The sequence below is a fragment of the Oncorhynchus kisutch genome, linkage group LG20 (genome assembly GCF_002021735.2).
Source record: "Oncorhynchus kisutch isolate 150728-3 linkage group LG20, Okis_V2, whole genome shotgun sequence".
NCBI classification, from domain to species: domain Eukaryota; kingdom Metazoa; phylum Chordata; class Actinopteri; order Salmoniformes; family Salmonidae; genus Oncorhynchus; species Oncorhynchus kisutch.
The window spans coordinates 27,236,083-27,263,129 of record NC_034193.2 but is presented as its reverse complement, the minus strand read 5'-3'; the positions used below and the strand labels follow the sequence as shown (position 1 = coordinate 27,263,129).

Genomic DNA, 27,047 nt, shown 5'->3' with positions numbered 1-27,047 from the left:
ATTTGATTTGGAATTGTAAGACCCCTTAAAGGTTTCTCCCTTCACGGCCAGTGTGGGAGGAACTGGTGCAGCCGGCAAATTAAATACCACAGCAGAGGACTGCTGTGACTGCAGATCTGACAATCCTACAACTAAACAGATAATGGGTATAAGGCCTAGATTCAATCAAATCAAGCGTTAATCGCCGACACCCGCATAGCTGATGTTTTGCCTGTGACTCTGTTGGATCTGTCAAATCATCGGTTAGCAGCCGCTTTTGATCCTTGTCACGAAGCCACAACCATCCTACGCGTGCTACAAGTTCACAATGAGGAAGTGTGGGCTACACAGAAGTAATGACTCAAATTCAAAATCATTAAATGAAATTAGGATTTCTATCAGCCCAATCAAAGTATAGATTGCATCTCACATTCCCTTGTTTAAACTTGTAAACAGGGCTGCGTTAGATTTCTGTTAATGCGACTTTAAGTATAATGCCAGGAGACGCTTTTGGATTTGACAGCTCTAACACAGTTCCACTTCAGAAGCCGCCAAAACGACCGCTATGCTGATATTGGCTAAAGCGGATGTGATTAAATAGAGGGAGCGTGTGCATGTGTTTAATTGACTGTATCACCTTTTGCGGCCAGTGTAGCATAGGCAGACGACTGCAGCTGTGAAGGCTGTGGTTGAGCAAATAGGGGTTTCAGATCTAACATAGAAAGGCACAATTTTCTTACGTTAACATTATTATACAACAAAACGGAGTGAGTGAGTGTGTGACAATTACCTGGACCACATCACACTGCGTCAGGTGTACAAGCCTCTGGAAGTTCCAGCTTGCCACTTCAATAACCACTCCCTCAATGTGAGCAAGACAAAGGAGCTGATCGTGGACTACAGAGGGTAATGCGAACGGCCCAGGACATCAATGGGGCCAAGCTTCCTGCCAAATCAACAGGGTCATCTTGTATCTTTAAGGAAGAGATTTTATTGAATTACTTCATCACAAAGCACACAGTCCTCAGTATTATTTTGCGTTCAATGAGTAATCATCATTGATCATTCATAATGAAATCACATCTCCATCTTGCTCACATCTGTTATGTATCATTGAAAACCAATATTTGTACTGCATTCTGTTTGATGTTCAGTACTTACTAGACTAATCTACTGTACACATTCTAGATTATTATAGAATGCGTGGCTCTGATAAATAGTATACATTTTCAAGACCATTACTCTCACATGCAAGTATTATATGCTTTTTCATGGTTGTTGCCACATTGCCAATTAGGATTATTATGCTCTACTACAGATCAGGATGGCATAGCCCTACTCAAAATACAGGTGAACGCTCAATAGGAGTGTGTGGATGCATTAAGTTATTGAGCTTTATTTTGGCAGATTTCTGTGGAGTCTCTGAGGCTACAATCTGTTACCCTTCCATTTGGGACTTACAGTGTCTTAGCCGCCTGATCAACAACATTTTATTACCATGCTTTAGTTCAGCCAGTATCCACAATTCCCCATTGCACATAGCCTCTATTAAAAATAATGTAAACAGGACAAGCTCATGCAATGAGGATGAAGGAACTGTTTAAACTGTCCACAATTCAGCAATGCAAACTTGATCTTGAGGTGACGGCAGCCAATACTTCTGATCCAACATGTAAAGGCAACGACAAGTCTCTTATTAAGAGTCTGTCAACCCAAACTGCTCCAAATGATTCCACCGTATTCACTTGAGTCACCACTGATAGCCGTTGTCCTCGTGGAAAGGTCCCATTCCTTCTCCCCTCATCTCAATGTCAGTTTGCCACCACCAACACCATCACTCTGGCAGTGGTAGTCTCTTGTGACTGTTAGCGTAAGCGCATCTGAGATTTGGTTCTGGCTTGTGAGATTACGGGAGTGGTTGAACACAATGGCAGTAAAACACGTCAAAGTTCAAATCCATTCCCATTATCTCAATGTCACCCGCTAGTTTCTAATGGCCTGGTTTTTAATTGTATTATATGCAATGGCCCCTCTGTAGCGCCAGTATGCTAGGTGGTTCGGGCCCAGCCAATAGGCACCCAGTGAACCTCTGTCTCAACCCTCTGCAAGATGTCCCGGAGTTCAACGCATGCACTGGCCAAGTCCTCCTTCACTAGTACCCGGTCCACCAGGTGGCCGTAGCGCTCGCCCATCAGCACGGCCGACTGCCTCATTTCCTGAAGGTCCTCCTCCTAACCATGGGGAAGAGAGAGATTCAGGACGATCAGATGTTTTCAAAAGCATTAGTTTTTACTGTTGCTACACACCTATGTATTATCAATAGGATGCGACTGCTATCCATACGAGGTTGCGTGTGTCCATAGGGTGAGTTTGACTTAAAGGTGTGGGTGGTCTATAGGATAGGTGGGTTTTCCATAGCATTGGTGTATTGATAGGGTGAATGTGTTTGTTTTTAAATGGATAAGGTTATGCCTATGTGTGTAGCTATGTGTTTGGTTTTTCCTGGTTATGCAACCTGATCAGGAAAAAACTCCTGTCCCTACTGTGTGTATGTGGGTGTGTGTGTGTGTGTGTAACTCACAGTGATGCCTACACTGAGTGACGAAGAGGAGCCGTGACGTTTGCAGTGGCTCTCATGGATACGAGGCTTCACAAATATAACATAAGGCTTAAACTCAGCTGTCCATAGGATCTTCAGTGCCTGATGGAGAGCAGAACACATTACTCGTCATGATCGTCATCCTGGACGGCACAATACACATGGTTCGGGTTAACCTCAAATGGTTTACACAGAAATAGCCTGAGACACATGCACGTTGTGCCATAGACGCAAACTTTTGTTGCATAATGTATAAACACTGCAAGTAGTAGTTTTGTTTTTTATTCAGTCGATTGTGTACACGTCCCTGTACTTACAATTTCTCCCTCCACTGGCTGAGATACATACATACCTCTGGTTGTACATCCACCAAGCAAATCTTATTTCGATCCAGCACACTGCGGATGGCCTCCAGACTGGTGCCATAGAAATGATCCTTGTACTCCCCATACTCTATAAAACTGAACAAACAAAACGTAGCCTAACACAACGCAGTAGAAACAACATTTCTTTATTATTGATAGATACTAAGGGCTCTATTCAATCTGTACCGCTGAAGCGTCGCAGAGTCCGCAAAAGAAATGTTAAAAGGTCATTTCCGATTGAGGCGGCATATGCAGCGCTTACCGTGAATGCAGTCTCAGCTATTGCGGGAACGTTGCCTTTAAATTTCAATCAGTATTTAACGCTGAACTTCCGCAGATTGAATTGAGCCCACAACCTTCCTTTATTTCTTATTTTTTTAAATGAGCTAATCTATATAATGTTAGAAGCATGAACTAACATGTTGCTCTGAATGTCAGCCTCAAAGGCCTGTTTAGTGATGAAGTTGTACTCCACTCCCTCCCTCTCGTGACTCTTCTTGGCTCTAGTGGTGTCTAGGGTGGAAAGGAAATTCACAGATACAATACCAAAGAATAACATGGATTCAATGCCACTTACTCTGTGTGTCTGTGTGTGAAATAAAGTCACGTGTGTGTGTGTGTGTGTGTGTGTGTGTGTGTGTGTGTGTGTGTGTGTGTGTGTGTGTGTGTGTGTGTGTGTGTGTGTGTGTGTGTGTGAGAGAGTGAGTGAAATGTAGTCACTTGGGTGTGTGTGAGTGAAATGTCGTCACTTGGGTGTGTGTGAGTGTGCGCGTGACTCACGCGGCACAGCCACACCAAAGTGGCAGGGATTCTCAGCGATCACCTTCTGTTTGAGCTCATTAATTCTGGCCCCAAGGGAACCTGTGGCCAGACAGACAATGATAGAACACCTTGTTTACCAACCGTCTGAACACTTGTCGTCAAGTCTACATTACATAAACAGACATGTTTACAGTGCAGATCAGTAGAGGCAAGTCCAGGTAGGGAGGACCTCCCTTGTAAATGAGACTCTCATGAAACAGGACTACCTTTCTAAATGTCTCTATAAGGGAGTGTGATAATGTCAGTAGCGGTCGGTCCCGTTGAAGATTATTGTTTTATGAGCATGGCTTTATTTCTATTACAGCATATTGGATAACTGTCATTCATATTACATTCACCCAGTTCAAAGTAACATCAATAGGTTTAGGCTCCTACATGATACTCATATTTTCCCTATACCCATCCTGAGGTTGCTAAAAACTAGCCTATGAATGAACGTTTACAACGTAGGTGCACAGGTCGAGAGAAAAATGTGAGTAATCAAGGTGACAGAGACACATTCAATACCGCTTTGCACACTCTTGCCTGTATCTAGCTGATCTAGGATGTAAAAATGTGTCCAACAGTTGCAAACGAGAGTTTCTATTGGACAAATTCAGGTATGTTTATCCCTGTTTGATTCTGTTTAAAGAAAGTTTTTCAACAGAATTAGCTGTAGGAATAGACCCCTGATTACATAAAAACACTTCACTTTCATAGCAGCCACATACAAACAGCATAATCACATCATTCCACATCTATGTGCTCTCCTCCTTTCACCTTTTCCCTTCGCTTGTGGACTTCAGTGCACAACAAATCAGCTGTCTGTGACCAGGCGAAAACACTGTTCCAAGCCAAACCTTCATATCATAACCGCTACACACAGCCTACATCATTGTCACCATATTCACTAACGCCATAGTCAACATAGCTACGAGAACTATCGCGTTAATAAACCCGCTACCATCATGCAGTACAGTGTACAGTCAAATCAAATCAAATTTTATTTGTCACATACACATGGTTAGCAGATGTTAATGCGAGTGTAGCGAAATGATTGTGCTTCTAGTTCCGACAATGCAGTAATAACGAACAAGTAATCTAACTAACAATTCCAAAAAACTACTGTCTTATACACAGTAGGGGATAAAGAATATGTACATAAGGATATATGAATGAGTGATGGTACAGAGCAGCATAAGCAAGATACAGTAGATGATATCGAGTACAGTATAACATATGAGATGAGTATGTAAACAAAGTGGCATAGTTAAAGTGGCTAGTGATACATGTATTACATAAGGATGCAGTCGATGATATAGAGTACAGTATATACGTATGCATATGAGATAAATAATGTAGGGTAAGTAACATTATATAAGGTAGCATTGTTTAAAGTGGCTAGTGATATATTTACATCATTTCCCATCAATTCCCATTATTAAAGTGGCTTGAGTTGAGTCAGTGTCATTGACGGTGTGTTGGCAGCAGCCACTCAATGTTAGTGGTGGCTGTTTAACAGTCTGATGGCCTTGAGATAGAAGCTGTTTTTCAGTCTCTCGGTCCCAGCTTTGATGCACCTGTACTGACCTCGCCTTCTGGATGACAGCGGGGTGAACAGGCAGTGGCTCGGGTGGTTGATGTCCTTGATGATCTTTATGGCCTTCCTGTAGCATCGGGTGGTGTAGGTGTCCTGGAGGGCAGGTAGTTTGCCCCCGGTGATGCGTTGTGCAGACCTCACTACCCTCTGGAGAGCCTTACAGTTGAGGGCGGTGCAGTTGCCATACCAGGCGGTGATACAGCCCGCCAGGATGCTCTCGATTGTGCATCTGTAGAAGTTTGTGAGTGCTTTTGGTGACAAGCCGAATTTCTTCAGCCTCCTGAGGTTGAAGAGGCGCTGCTGCACCTTCTTCACGATGCTGTCTGTGTGAGTGGACCAATTCAGTTTGTCTGTGATGTGTATGCCGAGGAACTTAAAACTTGCTACCCTCTCCACTACTGTTCCATCGATGTGGATAGGGGGGTGTTCCCTCTGCTGTTTCCTGAAGTCCACAATCATCTCCTTAGTTTTGTTGACGTTGAGTGTAAGGTTATTTTCCTGACACCACACTCCGAGGGCCCTCACCTCCTCCCTGTAGGCCGTCTCGTCGTTGTTGGTAATCAAGCCTACCACTGTTGTGTCGTCCGCAAACTTGATGATTGAGTTGGAGGCGTGCGTGGCCACGCAGTCGTGGGTGAACAGGGAGTACAGGAGAGGGCTCAGAACGCACCCTTGTGGGGCCCCAGTGTTGAGGATCAGCAGGGAGGAGATGTTGTTGCCTACCCTCACCACCTGGGGGCGGCCCGTCAGGAAGTCCAGTACCCAGTTTCACAGGGCGGGGTCGAGACCCAGGGTCTCGAGCTTGATGACGAGCTTGGAGGGTACTATGGTGTTGAATGCCGAGCTGTAGTCGATGAACAGCATTCTCACATAGGTATTCCTCTTGTCCAGATGGGTTAGGGCAGTGTGCAGTGTGGTTGAGATTGCATCGTCTGTGGACCTATTTGGGCGGTAAGCAAATTGGAGTGGGTCTAGGGTGTCAGGTAGGGTGGAGGTGATATGGTCCTTGACTAGTCTCTCAAAGCACTTCATGATGACGGATGTGAGTGCTACGGGGCGGTAGTCGTTTAGCTCAGTTACCTTAGCTTTCTTGGGAACAGGAACAATGGTGGCCCTCTTGAAGCATGTGGGAACAGCAGACTGGTATAGGGATTGATTGAATATGTCCGTAAACACACCGGCCAGCTGGTCTGCGCATGCTCTGAGGGCGCGGCTGGGGATGTCGTCTGGGCCTGCAGCCTTGCGAGGGTTAACACGTCTAAATGTCTTACTCACCTCGGCTGCAGTGAAGGAGAGACCGCATGTTTTCGTTGCAGGCCGTGTCAGTGGCACTGTATTGTCCTCAAAGCGGGCAAAAAAGTTATTTAGTCTGCCTGGGAGCAAGACATCCTGGTCCGTGACTGGGCTGGATTTCTTCCTGTAGTCCGTGATTGACTGTAGACCCTGCCACATACCTCTTGTGTCTGAGCCGTTGAATTGAGATTCTACTTTGTCTCTGTACTGGCGCTTAGCTTGTTTGATAGCCTTGCGGAGGGAATAGCTGCACTGTTTGTATTCGGTCATGTTACCAGACACCTTGCCCTGATTAAAAGCAGTGGTTCGCGCTTTCAGTTTCACACGAATGCTGCCATCAATCCACGGTTTCTGGTTAGGGAATGTTTTAATCGTTGCTATGGGAACGACATCTTCAACGCACGTTCTAATGAACTCGCACACCGAATCAGCGTATTCGTCAATGTTGTTATCTGACGCAATACGAAACATCTCCCAGTCCACGTGATGGAAGCAGTCTTGGAGTGTGGAGTCAGCTTGGTCGGACCAGCGTTGGACAGACCTCAGCGTGGGAGCATCTTGTTTTAGTTTCTGTCTGTAGGCAGGGATCAACAAAATGGAGTCGTGGTCAGCTTTTCCGAAAGGGGGGCGGGGCAGGACCTTATATGCGTCGCGGAAGTTAGAGTAACAATGATCCAAGGTCTTTCCACCCCTGGTTGCGCAATCGATATACTGATCAAATTTAGGGAGTCTTGTTTTCAGATTAGCCTTGTTAAAATCCCCAGCTACAATGAATGCAGCCTCCGGATAAATCGTTTCCAGTTTGCAGAGAGTTAAATAAAGTTCGTTCAGAGCCATCGATGTGTCTGCTTGGGGGGGATATATACGGCTGTGATTATAATCTAAGAGAATTCTCTTGGTAGATAATGCGGTCTACATTTGATTGTGAGGAATTCTAAATCAGGTGAACAGAAGGATTTGAGTTCCTGTATGTTTCTTTCATCACCCCATGTCACGTTGGCCATAAGGCATACGCCCCCGCCCCTCTTCTTACCAGAAAGATGTTTGTTTCTGTCGGCGCGATGCGTGGAGAAACCCGTTGGCTGCACCGCTTCGGATAGCGTCTCTCCGGTTAGCCATGTTTCCGTGAAGCAAAGAACGTTACAGTCTCTGATGTCCCTCTGGAATGCTACCCTTGCTCGGATTTCATCAACCTTGTTGTCAAGAGACTGGACATTGGCAAGAAGAATGCTAGGGAGTGGTGCACGGTGTGCCCGTCTCCGGAGTCTGACCAGAAGACCGCCTCGTTTCCCTCTCTTTCGGAGTCGTTTTTTTGGGTCGCTGCATGGAATCCACTCCGTTGTCCTGTTTGTAAGGCAGAACACAGGATCCGCGTCGCGAAAAACATATTCTTGGTCGTACTGATGGTGAGTTGACGCTGATCTTATATTCAGTAGTTCTTCTCGACTGTATGTAATGAAACCTAAGATGACCTGGGGTACTAATGTAAGAAATAACACGTAAAAAAACAAAAAACTGCATAGTTTCCTAGGAACGCGAAGCGAGGCGGCCATCTCTGTCGGCGCCGGAAGTATAGAGTGCTTACCTTGACTTGGAAAAGTTCCAGTGTTGGATAACCAGCTAGCTAACATAGCATCTTTGTCTTCGAGCCGGGTGTTTGGGTAAGCTAAACTAGCTAGCTGCATTCGCAAGCTAAGTGAAAGTGAAAAAGATACATTGCTCTCTCGCTTCTCCTTCATTTTTGAAGAGTTCAAAACTGTTCAACTATTGTCTTTCTCTCTCTTTGAGTCAACTACTCACCACATTTTATGAACTGCAGCAGCTAGCTAGCTGTAGCTTATGCTTTCAGTTCTGATTCTGTGATTGTGTGGACAACATATCAGTTCATGCTGCAAGAGCTCTGATAGGTTGGAAGATGTCCTCTGGCAGTTGTCATAATTACTGTGTAAGTCTATGGAAGGGGGTGAGAACCATGAGCCTCCTAGGTTTTGTATTGAAGTCAATGTACCCAGAGGAGGACGGAAACTAGCAGTCCTCCGGCTACACCATGGTGCTACACTACAGAGTGCTGCTTAGGCTACTGTAGACCATTGCAAAACTGTGTGTTTTAATAAATTATTTGGTGACATTTGAACATTTTTAGTATAGTTTTATCTAAAAAGGATAACTTTTGTAATGTTGTTTTTTAAAATGTTTTTATTTATGAAATTCACTGAGGAGGATGGTCCTCCCCTTCCTACTCTGAGGAGCCTCCACTGGGTAATGTACATTTTTGATCAATTGTTGTAGGTATTAATAATGCTTTCAACGACAAGCACACGCAAATCAACCGATCACCTAAGGTTCCTCAATAAAACAATGGCAGTATATATTCAGTACCAGTCAAAAGTTTGGACCCACCTACTCATTCTAGGGTTTTTCTTTGTTTTTACTTTTTTCTACATTGTAGAATAATAGTGAAGACATCAAAACTATGAAATAACACATGGAATCATGTAGTAACCAAAAAAAGTGTTAAACAAATCAAAATATATTTTATTTTTGAGATTCTTCAAAGTAGCCACTCTTTGCCTTGATGACAGCTTTGCATACTCTTGGCATTCTCTCAAACAGCTTCATGAGGTAGTCACCTGGAATGCATTTCAATTAACAAGTGTGCTTTGTTAAAAGTTAATTTGTGGAATTTCTTTCCTTAATGTGTTTGAGCCAATCAGTTGTGTTGTGACAAGGTAGGGGGGTATAAAAAAAACCATGTTTATATTATGGCAAGAACAGCTCAAATAAGCAAAAAGAATGACAGTCCATCATTACTTTAAGACATGAAGGTCAGTCAATCTTCAAGTGCAGTCGCAAATATCATCAAGTGCTATGATGAAATTGGTTATCATGAGAACCGCCACAGGAAAGGAAGCTCAGAGTTACTTTTGCTGCAAAGGATAAGTTCATTAGAGTTAACTTCACCTTAGATTGCAGGACAAATAAATGCTTCACAGAGTTCAAGTAACAGACACATATCAACATCAACTGTTCAGAGGAGACTGCGTGAATCAGGCCTTCATGGTCGAAATGCTGCAAAGACACCAATAAGAAGAAAATACTTGCTTGGGCCAAGAAACACGAGCAACGGACATTAGACCGGTGGAAATCTGTCCTTTGGTCTGATGAGTCCAAATTTGAGATTTTTTGTTCCAAACGCCGTGTCTATGTGAGACGCAGAGTAGGAAAACAGATGATCTCCGCATGTGTGGTTCCCACCGTGAAGCACGGAGGAGGAGGTGTGATGCTGGTGACACTGTCATGATTTATTTAGAATTCAAGTGTTAACCAGCTTACCACACTTAACAGCATGGCTACCACAACATTCTGCAGTGATACGCCATCCCATCTGTTTTGCACTTAGTGGGACTATAATTTGTTTTTCTACAGGACAGTGACCCAAAACACACCTTCAGGCTGTGTAAGGGCTACTTGACCAAGAAGGAGAGTGATGGAGTGCTGCATCAGATGACCTGGCCTCCCCAATCACCTGACCTCAACCCAATTGAGACGGTTTGGGATGAGTTGGAGCGCAGAGTGAAGGAAAAGCAGCCAACAAGTGCTCAGCATATGTGGGAACTCCTTCAAGACAGTTGGAAAAGCATTCCTTATGCAGCTGAGAGAATGCCAAGAGTGTGCAAAGCTGTCATCAAGGCAAAGCGTGGCTACTTTGAAGAATATAAAATCTATTTTGATTTGTTTAACACTTTTTGGTTACTACATGATTCCATTTGTGCTACTTCATAGTTTTGATGTCTTCACTATTATTCTAAAAATAAAATTAAAATTAAAATAAAGAAAACCCCTTGAATGAGTAGTGTGTCCAAACTTTTGACTGGTACTGTATATATAGAGAGTATATTTTTAACACAACTAGCTAATATTATTGATTGGTAAATTCAGAAATGCTAAATCTTATACCTGTAGTTCAATATATCCCAAGACCATAGTCCACTTGACACTAATAAACTACAGAGCCCTCATGTCCTTTACCTATCAGCACCACTAGGCGAGGCCTCTCGCTGGGGTGGGGCTGGTAGCGTGTCACTTCCTCATAGATTAGGAAGTCCAGCAGGGCCGAGTCTGGAGTGCGAGGCTCTCCTGGGGACCCCTGTCGATCTTTTCTACTCAGACAGAAACTTCTGCGTAGACCAGCTGAGGTAACAGTCACATGAAAAGACAGACAAATATGAGGGACAGAGAGATACAAAACACAAGAAAGAGCACTTAACACTAGTCTGGGTGCCTAAAATGAACACTTCAACATTTTTGCTGGGTGCCTGACTGTTTTTTAAATTAAATAACACAACATTGATGATTCATAACTTGCAAAAGCAGAGACAAACTAACACTCAGGCTAAATTCACAGTATAATTTAGAGAGAAGCTTTTTGCAAAAAAGGCCTCGAATCACAAAACGTTAGTTGTCTGATCAAAGGGCTCCAGATAAAATGATCAAGTCCACTCCCCCCAAAAAATGTATGGAAGGAAAAAGCAACATAACACAACACTACGACGTGAATTAAAGTCTGTAATGGTACCTGAGTACAAATCCCAGGAAAAAGCATGGCCACAGGAAGCAGGGGTCGCTTTACTCTTATTGGGAAAAACTACAACTAGCGTTAGACCACCACTCAACCAGCCCCCATGTCTGATATGGTGCAGCAAAAGAGCAGATCAGCTTGGTCGAGTTAGCCATGAGCCTCTTTAAAGACAAGCACCAATAGACAAAAACACAAGAAGCACCTATAGCTTAAAGTATAAAATAACGGAAGCACTCTCTGTACACAATATAGTTTAAAGAAAGCTGCTCCTCTGCACAGTGAGGCGCAAACGCCAAGCACCACAAAAGTTCACAGCAATGGCGCTCAACAAAAGGCCACAGAGCATACTGAAAGTAGACAAGAAGCTCACAATGCTAATAGCACTAACACATTGCTAACAGTTTGTTGAATTGGATGTGGATTATTTTCCCCATAGGAGCACAACTTTAATTCAACCAACCACAATTGAAACGGAATTGACCCAACTCTGTTCAAGAAACCAAAAAGGAGGTGGCAAAAGTGTTCAGCAGCATTAAGCCATAGTAAGACCCTTCTAACATAGTATGAAAGGTGGATCCTGTATTAACAATTAGCAGTAGAGATACTAGCTCGAAAGGTGGATGTGGGTTTGAGGACCGGGGAGTGCAGCAGAGTTGTCATATAGGCCACGTTTGAGGCCACCCACATTGCAGGTAACCACTTCAATATGATAATGTAATCTGATGCATGACTGCAATGGATATGATGTATTCAATCATCGGTTAATGTGTGCAGTGCGACTGCTTTGCATAGTCACAAGGAAGGGAAAGGTCAAGGTAAAGGAGATGTGGTGTGATGGAGATCTTGTAAACCTTCACTTAAACTCTCAAAAGGGGACTAGAGCTACATAGTAAAGACCTCATAAGGGTAAATAATGTTGTCATAAAGCATTCATTTGAACAAAATTTGTTTCAACAGCCCACATCGACCTTTCAGTGAATGGATTAGTTTAGCCGCGAGGCTAGGTAAAGCTTAGCTTTAGCGTCGGGGATAAAAATGAAGCGTGTTGGCGAGTGGAGCTTAGTCCGTGATGCCCTCACCTATGTCTTGTCCACTCTGAGAGCCCTCACTGTCACAGTCTGCTGTAGGGAGGCAAGCAGGGAGAGAAGACAGGGTGAGAGGGGGAGGGTAAGGAGGGAAGGGGTGTGTGGACTGTGGAGGTTTCTGAAGAGTCCAGGGGGAGGGGGGGGGGGGGTTAGGGTGGTAAAGCAAAGCAGGCAGGTGTGTTACAGGTATTGGGTCAAGGAAGGTAGGCAAAGAAAATAACATTCGACAAGTGTCTGTATGTGTGTGTGTGTGTGCTCTCTCCACCTACCTCTTTCAGCCGGATCATCTGAGGTGAGCAGTAAAGGGGGGTGGGGGGGGGGGGGGGAATTAACACAACTCAAACAGGCAGTGCCCACATGATAAGTCATGCATTTTTATCAAGGTACAGCTAACATTAGTGCATATCAAAATGTAAGACCTCCCAGTCAATACTCAGACAGATAAAGATATGAGAGGACAGTTATATTACCCTTTGTTTTCCCACCTACAGATTTGTTGTCATATTTGCTTCCGAATTAGATAAAAGAATTAACCCTTGGAGGATCATTTTAACATCCATCCTCTCTTTTGATATCCTTAACCTTTTTTTTATTTATCTTTCTCTACAAAAAGCATAAGAATTTCTAGAATGCAAATAATACAATGCAGACAAAACTGTTTTTTATTACTAACGGTGTAAAATATAAGTGATCAATCAGTGTATTGAGAGAGCTTACATGTGGGTGTTTTCGGTGACACAGGCGCCTGGTAAGTGCCCATCTTTATTCTGTATTTAAGACGCCTGGGAGAGGTGTAGATGGGATAAAAATCCCTCAAAGTTAAAGTAGACTTGGAAATTTGACATAATCATACACAGCGAGGTGACTTCCAGCTTATAGAAAATCAACAATAACAAAATTCTAATCTGCCAAGACTAACACGACGGGCTCTTCCCAATATCATTGGCAATTATATCCCAACAGTGTTTGGAAAATGCAGAATACAAATCTATTCCTCAAATTAAAGGTAAATTCAGCAATAGGACATCATATACAGCAGGGCCCCTTAAGTAAGTTGTCCATTATTTTGTACTCTTTAAAGTTTAAACCATTCAAAAAAAAAATCAGTCTTGCCTACCTCTCCTGAAACTGTGTAGAGGGGATTAGGGCGGCCCTCAGGTTGCTGTCGCCCACTCTCTTGGCCTGCCACCAGGTGGCATCGTCCTGGCTTACCACCTGCAGGATATCCCCCCGCTTGAAAGGAAGTCCCGCCTCCTGGCAGGGCGTGGCCTTGTCCTCAAAGGGGGTGTAGTCAAACAGGGCCCTCAGGTAGACCTAGTACAGGAAGAACAGGGTTCAAATCATGACAGGGGTCATTCTAAAGAGAAGAAGAGGTGCATCTCTCACCACAATTAAAATATGTCTTATTTGAACTTAAATTTAAGGAGGAGATGGGTTTTTTAACCCCTTTTTCGTTTGCCTTTTAAACTCTCATCATATTGTTTTGTATTTTCTTGTGTGCCAATAAATAAATAGCATGAGCTGGCACACACCCAGAGAAAATGATTTTGTGTAGAGGTGCTGACTATATAAACTCCCAGTCATTTATTTATTGGGTAAAGCACCAACGTTTCGGCATCACTGTGCCTTCAAGTTGGTGTTTTACCCAATAAATTACTGGGAGTTTATATATCTTTATTTTAATTTTAATAATTGCCAATAAATAAATAAAAGCGTAGCATTCTGTCCATCAATGGCCTTCATAACATTTTGACTGTCAATGGACTACAAACATCCCTCAGAATGTTCGTATTACATAGAAGTATGCCTTGTAATTCCGTGGCTGGATATTTTCATAACAAATCCGGGTTGTGTTCAGCAGGGAGAAAACGTTTTCACACTACCTGAACTGGGGGCACTAAGAATGTCAAGTTTTGGTGTCCCTCCTCACCTTGCTCTCCTTCAGCCTATCTTCCTCTGCAACGGCAGGGATGATCTTCAAAGTGATGGAGCCTTGTGACTGGGACTGGTTAAATAGAAGTCAGAAGGATAAAAGCATGAGGCTAAAATGATCTTGATAATCAATTACTGCAGTCGTCAATGAAAACAATGATAGCCTGTATAGTAGCTAGATTAGCGAGCATTCGAGCAAAGCTTTACACCTACCAGAATCTGACTGATCTCATCTGGTCTTTTGTGAATTATCAGGTTTCCGTTGACCTCTCGAAGTTCGTCTCCAACATGCACCAGACCTTGAGGCAAGCAGACAGATAGACAGACAGACATGAAACAACACAAGCAGTACCAGTCAGTCAAACACCAACATGTGCATTTACTTTCTAAAATATATGAGCTAAATAAAACACAGACACAGTCGATAACGTTTCCATGGCAATGGCAGTGATCAGCTTTGACTGCAACCCCTCTCAGTAATAATCTGCAAAATGCAATCTTGAGGCACATGCCTAATCTGAAGGATTTGATGTCTAGTCCATATAGAGTAGTGACTCGTTTGATTTCTGTGAGGCCATGACATATAATCCCTTCTCCTATCAGCATTTCAATATTTGTTCAACTTCAAATTTGGGTTTAAATCTGAAGGTCTTCCTTCTCTGTCTTCGGAATGTCGTGGTTGAGAGAGAGGGACTTGCTGCGTTGAGTCATCCAGTTGACTTAAACCAAGAAGTTTGACTTTTGAGGTGAGGACTTTTTGACCATGAATAACCTTCATTATGTTGTAATAGGTTGAGATGCTGTAGGGTTGAGTTGAGTAAAGTGGAACTGTAGTTCCAGCCAGGCCTCATAGAATAGACCTAAAATAGTACATTTAAATCCGGCACACTCAAATTAGTATGATATGATGCGTTTGGTATTGTTAGGTTCTAAATGAACTGTGTAAAAACTCACGGACGATTATTAAAGCTCAAACCAAGTTTATACACCCAAAGGTTCAGACAGCTGACCAGACAAAGACATGTTCCCACCAGTATATAAACCCTAATTTGGGTGAAATCTCCTCCTTCCCTCTAAACATTACATATTTATTTCTAGTCAGGAAGTTAAGTGATGGGGGTAATAAACTCCCTTAATCTGACCTGACCTCGGCCCCCCAGTAACCGCAACCATTTGATTGCCTTTCCTTAACTCAGAACATTCCAAGCCCATGGCTCATATCCAACCTTAATTGACTCCACCGTACACATTCCTCCTACAGATAATCGTTTTCTTTTGGTGTCGAAACCAGACTGTGGCCCTTCTCATTTCCATAGGATACCTGATGGTTAACAGTATTTCAAGTTTAGAAGTCAGAACCCATCAGTATGGTTACATAAGACAGAAGGTTGCTTAAGGCTGGTTGGTCAGGATGGGTGGGCGAACGTCTAGCAACCCAAAGGTTCCGTGTTTGAATCTCCACACAGACAACTTATGCATTTTAGCAACTTTGGAACTACTTGCTACTTTTTAGCTACTTGCAACTACTTAGCATGTTAGCTAACCCTTTAGCCTAACTCCTAATCCTTTAACCTAACTCCTAACCCTAAACTTAACCCTAGCTAACGTTAGCCACCTAGCTAATGTTAGCCACAACAAAATGGAATTAGTCATTTCTTTTTGCAAATTCGTTACAAATTGTACGAATTGCCATTCGTAACATATTGTACGAATTGTAATTCATAACTCATCATAGGATAGACATCCACACATTAATACATACGATACGAAATACTAATACGTATCATGGGGCGGTAGGGAAGCCTGGTGGTTAGAGTGTTGGACTAGTAACTGGAAGGTTGCAAGTTCAAACCCCTGAGCTGACAAGGTACAGTCGTTAACCCACTGTTCCTAGGCCGACATTGAAAATAAGAATTTGTTCTTAACTGACTTGCCTAGTTAAATAAAGGTAAAATAAATAAAAATACTAATTGGCGTGTCTCGGATTTATATTTACTATGTTACGTCTACCCCTGAGTCCAGGTTGGTAGTTTATGAGGGTGGGTATGAATGTGGATGAAAAATGGAGGAGGCAGGGTACTTTGGTGGTGTCGGTATGGGGAAGGATCTAAGATATGGTTGGTGCAGTACCATATGAGGGGTAGGGCATTGTTGTGGGAGTGAGGGTTTGTGCTGTGTGTGTGTACACGTGCTTACACATGCTGCTCTCTTACCACTGCGGTCCGCAGCCCCTCCCCTCATGATCCTGGCCACTAATACAGCCCCCGTCACTTCATCCCTGCGGATGGTCGCCCCCTGGAAAATTTCACCAGGTGATGCGCTTAATTATTGCTCACACTTAACTAGGTCACAGACACTTAACTAGCTCACAGACACTTAACTAGGTCACAGACACTTAACTAGCTCACAGACACTTAACTAGGTCACAGACACTTAACTAGCTCACAGACACTTAACTAGCTCACAGACACTTAACTAGGTCACAGACACTTAACTAGCTCGCAGACACTTAACTAGCTCACAGAAGACAATCGCAAAGCATGACACCTTCCTACTTATAGCCTTTCAAATTCTAAATGGTTGTGCATATTATATTTTAAATGTACCACTGGCCTCTCAAAATGAATTTCCATGAAATGAGGGTCAGAATCTCATGCTCCCACAATAAAGTATTGTAACGTATATTGTAAGCTAACGTAAATTGTACTGTATATTGTATCATATCACATCATATCCTATCAAGACTCACCAGGGGCTCCTTGTTCTTCACCAACCGGACGATCTTCACAGACTCTTCCTCCAGCTCGTCGTCCACTTCGTCTGGCAGCGGGGGCAGCACGGGGTCAAAGTTCTTCTGGGCCACCGTGTCATGGGCTGCCAGGATAGCCTATAGGTCAAAGAGAGACAGACCATAGTGAGATGGGACACATCCTAAACAATGACGATGATAATAGATATTTTGTTTCCACTAAAACTGAGTGGGACAGACCATCCATCAATTCAATGAGCAAGGCACGGAAAGAGAGAAAGGATGAAAGAGAGGCACAAAGAAATTGAGACTGAAGAACCTTGAGAAGAGATTGAAAGAGAGAGACAAAATCCCCCCAGGCTATTGTGCAAACGAGCGGGTATAATGAAGATATTACTATACTAATGTCATGAGCTGTGATTTCTTCCCTAGCTGTTTGAAATAAAAAGCCATTAAATTGAGCATAATGACCTTGATTAATGTGACTGAAGAGGACTGTCTGTGGCTGTGTCTGAAATGGCACCCTAATTCCCTACGTAGTGCACTACCTTTTCACAATATGTAAGGAATAGGGTGCCATTTGGGACTCAGCCTGTGTCGGGGCTGTAAAAAGGCTTAGTGCTTGCTTTCGATGATGTTGAAGAGATAAAAAACATGAGAGAGAGAGAGAGAGGGAGAGAGACATGTGTGTGTGTGTGTGTGTGTGAGACATGTGTACCTTGAGATGAGGAGCACTCAGAAGTAGAAGCAGTTCCCTCTCATCACCTTCCATCGGTCCATTCTGAATCTCCTCGGCCAACTGTCAACCACAGCATTAGGATGTCATCATAAGTAGGCCTAAGACATATTGCTGGTGACTCAACACAACTGAATCTATCTTCCTCCATCTTCACTGACATTTATTAACTGGGTAGGTGACAGCAAAGTTCCAGGAGGCATCCACCATTTCTTCTTCACCTGCCCTGTGTTTTCAACTCAGTGGGTTGTGGATGTACTTACATCCTCTGCCAGACAGGAGGCGCTGTGGAGAACTGGAGTAGGGCTCTGTCGCTCATACTGCCGCAACTTCTCATGGATCTGTGGTACAACACATCAGAGGCTGGTGGGAGGAGCTATAGGAGGACGGGCTCATAGTAATGGCTGAAATGGTATCAAACACATCAAGCATATGGAAACCACGTTTGACTCTGTTCCGTTAATTCAATTCCAGACATTACAACGAGCCCGTCCTCCTAATACCTCCTCCCACCAGCCTTCTCTGCAACACATATAGTATGAAGATCAAATTCAGCCGGACTTGCCTATAAGACCTGAAGACTTAAGTTAGCTTCCAGAGCAGCATTAACACAACTTTGAACCCAGTGGGTTACATAAGGGAGACAAATCTTTAGGGTTGTACCTTCATCAGATACGCCAGGCTCTTCTCGCTGAAGATATCCTTGAGGAACACCAGGTCTTCTTTGTGTTTGGCATCAGGGTGGAGCTGAGAGGTGAGAAGGGCCAGAGTCTCATGCAACCCTACAGTGAGAAAAGCATGATGCCATTACAGGGCATCCACTACAGGACAGTGGTGGAAAAAGTACCCAATTGTCATGCTTGAGTAAAAGTAAAGATACCTTTAATAGAAAAGGACTAAAGTAAAAGTAAAAGTCACCCAGTAAAATACTACTTGAGTTAAAAGTCTAAAAGTATTTGGTTAAAAATATACTTAAGTATCAAAAGTAAAAGTATTAATTTATTCAAATGTCTTATATTATTAAGCAAACCAGACCGTGAAGTGTTCTTGTTTTTTTTAAATGTACAGGTAGCCAGGGCCACACTCCAACATTCAGACATAATTTACAATTGAAGCATGTGTGTTTAGTGAGTTTGCCGGATCAGAGGGATTAGGGATGGCCAAGGATGTTCTCTTGATAAGTGTGTGAATTAGACCATTTTTCATGTGTCCTGCCAAGCATTCAAAATGTAACGAGTACTTTTGGATGTCAAGGAAAATGTATGGAGTAAAAAGTATAATATTTTCTTAAGGAATGTAGTGAAGTAAAAGTAGTCAAATGTATAAATAGTAAAGTAAAGTACAGATACCCCCCAAAAACGACTTAAGTCAAAATACTTTAAAGTACTACTTAAGTACTTTACACCACTGCAGGGCAAGCACACTACCTCCTCTGCCATCAAGGTGAAAACCTCTTGGCAGAGGCTGTACTCCTTATAGGCCTTTTCATATTGCATGCTGTAGCCCAGTGCTACCCACAATTAATATTCAAATTAGGGGACAACAGAACTCTGTGATTGGCTGGCCCCCAAAAAGCTGGTACTAAGAAGAGCACTCTTAGCTCCCAAGTGGCAGGGGGCTCCCGAGTGGTGCAGCGGTCTAAGGCACTGCATCTCAGTGCAAGAGGCGACTCTACAGTCACTGGTTTAAATCCAGGCTGAATCACATCCAGCCGGGGTTTGTTCTTAACTGACTTGCCAAGTTAAATAAAAAATAAAAAATAATGTAGTAACATGAACCTTATACATGAGTCTTAGCCATATGTCTGCCCTTACCTGTGCTTCCAGAGAGTTGAGGCATGGCTTCAATCATTTAGAAGCTGGAAGGGCCAGCTAGTGTAGACTCAGGATGGACAGAAAAGGAAGATAGAGTTGCTGGAGCTTCTTTCTCTGCCTCCTTTTTCTTATTATCCAGATTTATACCCCGGCTGTCAATCCTACAGGAAAAAAACAAAACAACAAAACAAACTGCTAGCTCTTCTTAAATGTAACTAAATGTAATCGAAAATGTAATCTACGTAAACCCCAAAAGTAATTATTGAGCCATTAACAATAGTAATGTTGCATACTCCAAGAAAGGATAAAATCTCACCTTTCTGGTAAAAAAAGATGTAAAGGAATTGCTGAGGTGTAGTCATTTTTGAGGACCCAAGCTCAAGTGCAAATATGAAATATTTTATATGATGTATTTCCTATTCAACAAAACTCTATGAATTATGCTTGAAAATACATTTTTTTCTAAATATAGTATAATTCATTTCTAAAACGACTAACTATAATATTTCACCTTCCTGTAAAATACATAATTTGTATATTTAGTGTTAGAGGAAAATGTGCATACTTTCTAAAGGTCTCTTGATCAAAAAGTCTGCCCCCATCGCTGTGAACTTCTCACAGAACTCAAGCTTGGCATCCTGGCATTCATCTCATATTAATCTTCTCCGTCTATGACAAATGACTGACACTTATGTAGTTCTGTCCTTGAGCTGTTCTTGTCTATTAATGTTCTGTATTATGTCATGTTTTATATGGACCCCAGGAAGAGTAGCTGCTGCTTTCGCAACAGCTAATGGGGATCCTAATAAAATATACCTAAAATAACAAATATTAAACAATGTGTTTGTTTAAAATAATTTAATTACTTTAGATTACTGGCTATAAATCGATCCACAGTGCTACAGTGATGAAACCACTCTCTCCTGATGTGTTACGATGTAAGGATTCCAGGCATAAGTGGCGGCAGGTAGCTTAGTGGTTAGAGCGTTGGACCAGTCACCGAAAGTTTGCTAGATCGAATCCCTAAACTGACAAGGTAAAAACCTGTGGTTCTGCTCCTGAACAAGGCAGTTAACCCACTGTTCCTAGGCTGTCATTGTAAATAAGAAATTGTTGTTAGTGGCAATGACGTAGGTTTCAGCTAGGAGTTGGTGGACAGTCGGAAGAGCAAATTAAATGGTAGGAGGGACATCCCAGCTTCAAGTGGTGTCAGATTTCACATTCTGCTCCACACAGGCAGAAGATACATACTCTTGTGTCCATGAGAATCAGGGCTACTGCTCAACGCACATATCGATTTATAAGCGAAAATGTCGATGAGAACCGGTACTCGACCACGCAGGTTCCCAAAATAGGAGACTTTACTTTGTAAGCAGTTTCTTTTATCTTAATACTAAGAGTTAAATGTCCAATGCAGTTTTGATTTATTTTTAAAAATCTCAATATCAAAATCATTTCTGGGTAACATATTCTTAAACAAGAATATTCTAGGACTTTCTGGGAGTGGTCTGAGTGGGGAGGGGGAAACTGAAAATTATATGTTATTGGCAGAGAGGTTTGGAACTCTCTTATTGGTCTAATTTACTGCATGGGGATGTCACCCATGGAAGGCCAAAATTCCCTCCCACCAAAGCAGGCTGAAATGTCAGGTAGTCTTTGTTAAACAGCTCTTACACTAAAAAGGCATTATCATTATTTTGACAATTTCACAGTGTTATTTCACACCATAAAATCACATCTTTGACTTCACTGGGCCTTTAATGTGCTGTGTTCGGTTTCTTGATGAAGTGGGGCCAGCAGAGCTGATCGGGAATGGGAAATCGTTTACACCTGTGCATCAATATGGCTGACTGTGGAGTCATGGGAAGTGTAGTGTGGGTTTTCTAACAATGAGAGGACATCATTTCCCTAAGGCTGCACCTGTTGACATAGTTATGGACTTATGATTGAAATGGACATACCAATTAAAATACGGTACAGTACTCACTTCTCATCCCTCACAGGCATAGGCGCACAATAGCTCTGTTGCGATATCCACACTAGCATACTACTTAGAATTAAATAATGTAATGTGCATGGATCCAAAGTAGTATGCTAATATAGACACTGGAGCGTAGTCATTTCCTCACGCGCGATAATGTGTTCAACCTGAGAAATAAGTGTGGGAGGTCAGGAAACTCCTTTACCACTTTCTTTCATGGAAACGTCAGTCCATTCTCCATCATACAGCCTGCAGTGATTGACACTACCTGTGTGTGTGTGTGTGAGAGAGAGAGACACCATCCCGTGCTGAACCAAAAAAAGCAGTTGGAAACAAGACTAAAAACTGTTACTATTCCCTGTTACGTATATGGTTGACCTGTCACGCCCTGGTCAAAGTATTTTGTGTTTATCTTTATGTATTTGGTCAGGCCAGGGTGTGGCATGGGGTTTTTGTAATTGTGGTGTGTTTGTCTTGGGGTTTTGGTGGTGGTATTGGGATTGTAGCTTACTGGGTTATCTAGCAAAGTCTATGGCTGTCTGGAGTGGTTCTCAATCAGAGGCAGGTGCTTATATCGTTGTCTCTGATTGGGAACCATATTTAGGCAGCCATATTCTTTGAGTTTGTCGTGGGTGATTGTCCTTAGTGTCCTATGTGTACTCTCTGTTAGTTTGCACCAGATAGGCTGTTTCGGTATCGTTTATTGTTTTTGTAAGTTCGTGTTTCTTTGTTTTATTAAACATGAATCTCAATCAACACGCTGCGTTTTGGTCCGATCCTTGTTCTACCTCTTCGTCAGAGGAGGATATAGAAGAAAACCGTAACATGACCTTTCTTATCTGTTAATAATATTTTATTTATTTATTTTAACATTAAAAGTACATTAAAGGCTCTGGTTTACTACGGTGTATCTAAAAAAATACATTATTGAGGACAATATACAATAAAGCCCAAAGGCTTATTTCCATTGTGGTCCTCTAAATACCAAATTGCCCCATTAATGTTTTCGGCTGATTTGTATGTGTTATCTATCCTTGGTAATCATGTGTGTAATCCTATAGATGGTGCTGAAAAAATCTGTAGAAAACGACACCATGACATCTTTTCCCACCATGGAAAATGACTCACAGATAATAGAAGGGCGCTCTGTGCGTGTGTGTGTGTGTGTGTGTGTGTGTGTGTGTGTGTGTGAAAGAGGGAGAGAGATTGTGTTTGTGTGTGTGTGCATGTGTGTGACTGAAGGTGTGTGTATGTAACCTGCATTACATGATTATCCTGTACTATAAACAAAAGCACGCATCAATCTTATCCATTAACTTACAAACCCAAACAACATAATCATACAAATGAAAAGTTTAATCCAAAGAACATGATGATTGCATGCCTGCACCATACATGTCACGATCCTGTTCCCATAAATGACTGGACCAAAGCGCAGCGTGATACGTCTTCATGATATTTTATTAAATCAGAACACTTGAACAAAAGAATAACAAATAGGAAAATGAACAGTTCTGTAAGGAAACTAAACTATACAGAAAACAACTACCCACAAAAACCCTGTGGGGAAAAGCTACCTAAGTATGGTTCCCAATCAGAGACAACGATAGACAGCTGTCCCTGATTGAGAACCATAACCGGCCAAAACAAAGAAATACAACAACATAGAAAAAGGAACATAGAATGCCGGTGGCGGCTCTGGTGAGGGACATAGACCCCGCTCCACCTCTGGCATGGCCCACTTAGGTGGCACCTCCAGAGCGAGAACCCTCGCCGCCAACCCCGGACTAGGGACCCTCGTAGCGGGCCCCGGACTGAAGGGCGCCTCTGGAAGCTCCGGACTGAAGGGCGCCTCTGGAGGCTCCGGACTGAAGGGCGCCTCTGGAGGCTCCGGACTGAAGGGCGCCTCTGGAAGCTGAAGGGCGCCTCTGGAAGCTCCGGACTGAAGGGCGCCTCTGGAAGCTACGGACTGAAGGGCGCCTCTGGAAGCTCCGGACTGAAGGGCGCCTCTGGAAGCTCCGGACTGAAGGGCGCCTCTGGAGGCTCCGGACTGAAGGGCGCCTCTGGAGGCTCCGTATTGAAGCGCGCCTCTGGAGGGAGGAGACGCAGAGACAGCCTGGTGCGTGGGGCTGCCACAGGGCCCACCAGGCTGGGGAGACCTACAAGAGGCCTGGTGCGTAGAGGAGGGACCGGATGAACCGGGCTGTTGGAGAGCACTGGAGCCCTGGTGTGCAGCCTTGGCACCACTAATCCAGGCTGAATGCCCACTTTAGCCCCTCCAGAGTGCAGGCACAGGTCGAACCGGGCTGTGGGGGAGCACTGGAGATCTGGTGCTTAACGCTCGCACCTCTCCATTAGGCTCAATGCCCACATTCGCCCGGCACGGGCGGAGCGCAGGCATAGGACGAACTGAACCTTCCCAGCACCCAGGAGACACAGTACACAGAGCCGGCGCAGGATACCTTTGGCCGAAATGGCGCACCGGAGACCAAACGCGCTGAGCTGGCACAATCCGCCCCTGCTGGATGCCCACTCTCGCATGGCACTTGCGGGGGGCTGGCATGTAGCGCTCCGGACTATGAGCACGCACTGGAGACACCGTGCACTTCACCGCATAACACAGTGCCTGACCAGTACCACGCTGCTCCCGGTAAGCATGGGGAGTTGGCTCAGGTCTATCGCCTGACTCCGCCAATCTCCCCGTGTGCCACCCCCCCAAAAATGGGGGGCTGCCTCTCGTGTCTGCTGCGCTGCCTTGCCTTATATCGCCGCCTCTCATCTTTAGCTGCCACCATTTCTTCTTGCAGGAGGCGATATTCCCCAGCCTTTCTCCAGGGTCCCTGTCCGTCCAAAATATATGCTCCCATGTCCAGGAGTCCTGAACCCTCTGCTCCCTGTTACCACGCTGCTTGGTCCGTTTGTGGTGGGTAGTTCTGTCACGATCCTCTTCCCGTAAATGACTGGACCAAAGCGCAGTGATACGTGTTCATGATATTTTATTAAATTAGAGCACTTGAACAAAAAAAGAACAAATAGGAAAACGAACAGTTCTGTAAGGAAATTAAACTATACAGAATACAACTGCCCACCCAAATCACACCCTGACCAAACCAAAATAGAGACATAAAAAACTCTATGGTCAGAGCGTGACAATACACTGCATCTTACTTTATCTTCCCTGGAAAAACTAACTGTGTGTGTGTTACCCATACGTTAGGTAACATGGCTTGCATGCGAATATTAAATAAAATAATGAAAGTTTAGAGAATGTTATGGCTAGTGGCTACCAGTTGGGATCAGATTCCTTTTAAATTCAGAAGGTAAACTGGCATTTCTCAATGCTTCTCATTGAGAACATTTGGAATTTGAGTTGGAATGGAATTTGAATTGAGATGGAATTTGAGTTGAATTCCTGAAATGAATTCCTGAAATGAAATTGAAATGGCATTGACCCTAACCATGGTACCTAATTGTTCACACTGCTCCCACCTAGGAGGAGGATACAGTACAGGTGCATCAAAACTGGGACAGAGAATTTGATAAGCAGCTTATAACTTCAGGCCATCATACTGTTAAACAGCCACCACTAGCCGGCCTCTGCCCAGTTCCCTGCCCTGAACCTTAGTAACTTTAACTAGCCGGCTACCACCTTGTAATCTACCCTGCACTTTAGAGACTGCTTTGCGCTGAGTTACAGTTCATATAAATCAGTCAGTCAATTTAAATCAATAAATGAGATCCTAATCTAAGGATTTCACATGACTTGGCAGGGGTGCAGCCATGGGTGGGCCTGGGAAGTCATAGGCCCCACCCCCCCCTTAGACAATCCCACAGGTGACAAAGCCGGATGTGGGTCTGGCGTGGTTACATGTTGTCTGCGTTTGCGAGGCCGGTTGGATGTACTGCCAAATTCTCTAAAACGACGTTGGAGGTGGCTTATGGTAGAAAAATGTACATTGAATTCTCTGGTAACAGCTCTGGTGGGCATTCCTGTAGTCAACATGCCAATTGCATGTTCCTTTAAAACTTGAGACATCTGTGGCATTGTGTTGTGTGACAAAACTGCACATTTTAAAGTGGCCTTTTATTGTCCCCAGCACGATGTGCACCTGTGTAATGATCATGCTGTTTAATCAGATTCTTGATATGCCACACCTGCAAGGTGGATTATCTTGGCAAATGATAAATGCTCACTAACAGGGATAGAAATACATTGATGTACAACATTTGAGAGAAATAAGGTTTCTGTGCGTATGGAACATTTTGGGGATCTTCTATTTCAGCTCATGAAACTTGGGACCAACCCTCTACGTGTTGCGTTTATATTTTGTTTTCAGTGTACACTGTATATACACGGATATAAAGTGAATTCAGAAAGTATTCAGACACCTTTACTTTTTCCACATTTTGTTACGTTACAGCCTTATTCTAAAATGTATTACATTGAGGGGGAAAACAATCTGCACACAATACACCATAATGACAAAGCAAAACAATTTTTTCCCGAAATGTTTGCATATTTATACAAATAAATAAACGGAAATATCACATTTGCAAAGTATTCCGACCCTTTACTCAGTACGTTATTTAAGCACCTTTGGCAGCGATTACAGCCCTGAGTCTTCTTGGGTATCATGATAAAAGCTTGGCACACATGTATTTGTTTCTCCCATTCTTCTCTGAAGATCTTCTCAACCTCTGTCAGGTTGGATTGGGAGCGTCGCTGCACAACTATTTTCAGGTCTTTCCAGAGATGTTCGATCGGGCTCAAGTCCGGGCTCTGGCTGGGCCACTCAAGGACATTCAGAGACTTGTCCCGAAACCACTCCTGCTTTGTTTTGCATGTGTGCTTATTGTCGTTGTCCTGTTGACAGGTGAACCTTTGACCCAGTTTGAGGTCCTGAGCACACTTGGACAGGTTTTCATCAAGGATCTCTCTGTACTTTGCTCCATTCATCATCCCCTCAATCCTTACTAGTCTCCCAGTCCCTGCCACTGAAAAACATCCCCACAGAATGATGCTGCCACCACCATGCTTCACCTTAGGGACGGTGCCAGGTTTCCTCCAGACGTGATGCTTGGCATTAATGCCAAAGTGTTCAATCTTGGTTTCATCAGACCAGAGAATCTTGTTTCTCCTTTACGTGCCTTTTGGAAAACTGTGTTCTTGGGGACCTTCAATGCTGCAGACAATTTTGGGTACCTTCCCCAGATCTGTGTCAAGACACAATCCTGTCTCGGAACTCTACGGACAATTTATTCGAAATTGTAGAAACATCTCAAATATGGCCGATGGAAACAGGATGCATTTGAGCTATATTTCAAGTCTCATAACAAAGGGTCTGATTACTTACGTAATTTACCTCAGTACTTCCACCGCTGACAGAGATGGCCGCCTCGCTTCGCGTTCCTAGGAAACTATACAGTATTTAGTTTTTTTATGTGTTATTTCTTACATTGATACCCCAGGAAATCTTAGGTTTTAGTACATACAGTCGGGAGAAACTATTGGATATAAGAGCAACGGCAACTCA

At 43.4% G+C, this 27,047-nt stretch overlaps 1 protein-coding gene across 1 annotated transcript in view; it reads right to left on the bottom strand.

Annotated features, from left to right (window-relative positions):
- Nucleotides 1-950: 950 nt before the first annotated feature.
- The window catches only part of mpp3b (MAGUK p55 scaffold protein 3b), a 36,553-nt gene continuing 10,456 nt past the window's right edge, over nt 951-27,047 (bottom strand). Inside the window, exons 3-20 of the mRNA XM_020453848.2 lie at nt 19,533-19,693; nt 18,382-18,500; nt 17,982-18,059; nt 17,701-17,781; nt 16,983-17,120; nt 16,447-16,528; nt 14,447-14,532; nt 14,232-14,306; nt 13,419-13,615; nt 13,019-13,083; nt 12,571-12,588; nt 12,296-12,337; nt 10,667-10,828; nt 3,724-3,804; nt 3,363-3,456; nt 2,931-3,039; nt 2,561-2,680; nt 951-2,210 (exon numbers count right to left, since the gene is read on the bottom strand). Coding sequence (XP_020309437.1) covers nt 2,028-2,210; nt 2,561-2,680; nt 2,931-3,039; nt 3,363-3,456; nt 3,724-3,804; nt 10,667-10,828; nt 12,296-12,337; nt 12,571-12,588; nt 13,019-13,083; nt 13,419-13,615; nt 14,232-14,306; nt 14,447-14,532; nt 16,447-16,528; nt 16,983-17,120; nt 17,701-17,781; nt 17,982-18,059; nt 18,382-18,500; nt 19,533-19,569 — 1,767 coding nt within the window. The 5' untranslated portion in view covers nt 19,570-19,693 and the 3' untranslated portion in view covers nt 951-2,027. The remainder of the gene's footprint in view (nt 2,211-2,560; nt 2,681-2,930; nt 3,040-3,362; nt 3,457-3,723; nt 3,805-10,666; nt 10,829-12,295; nt 12,338-12,570; nt 12,589-13,018; nt 13,084-13,418; nt 13,616-14,231; nt 14,307-14,446; nt 14,533-16,446; nt 16,529-16,982; nt 17,121-17,700; nt 17,782-17,981; nt 18,060-18,381; nt 18,501-19,532; nt 19,694-27,047) is intronic.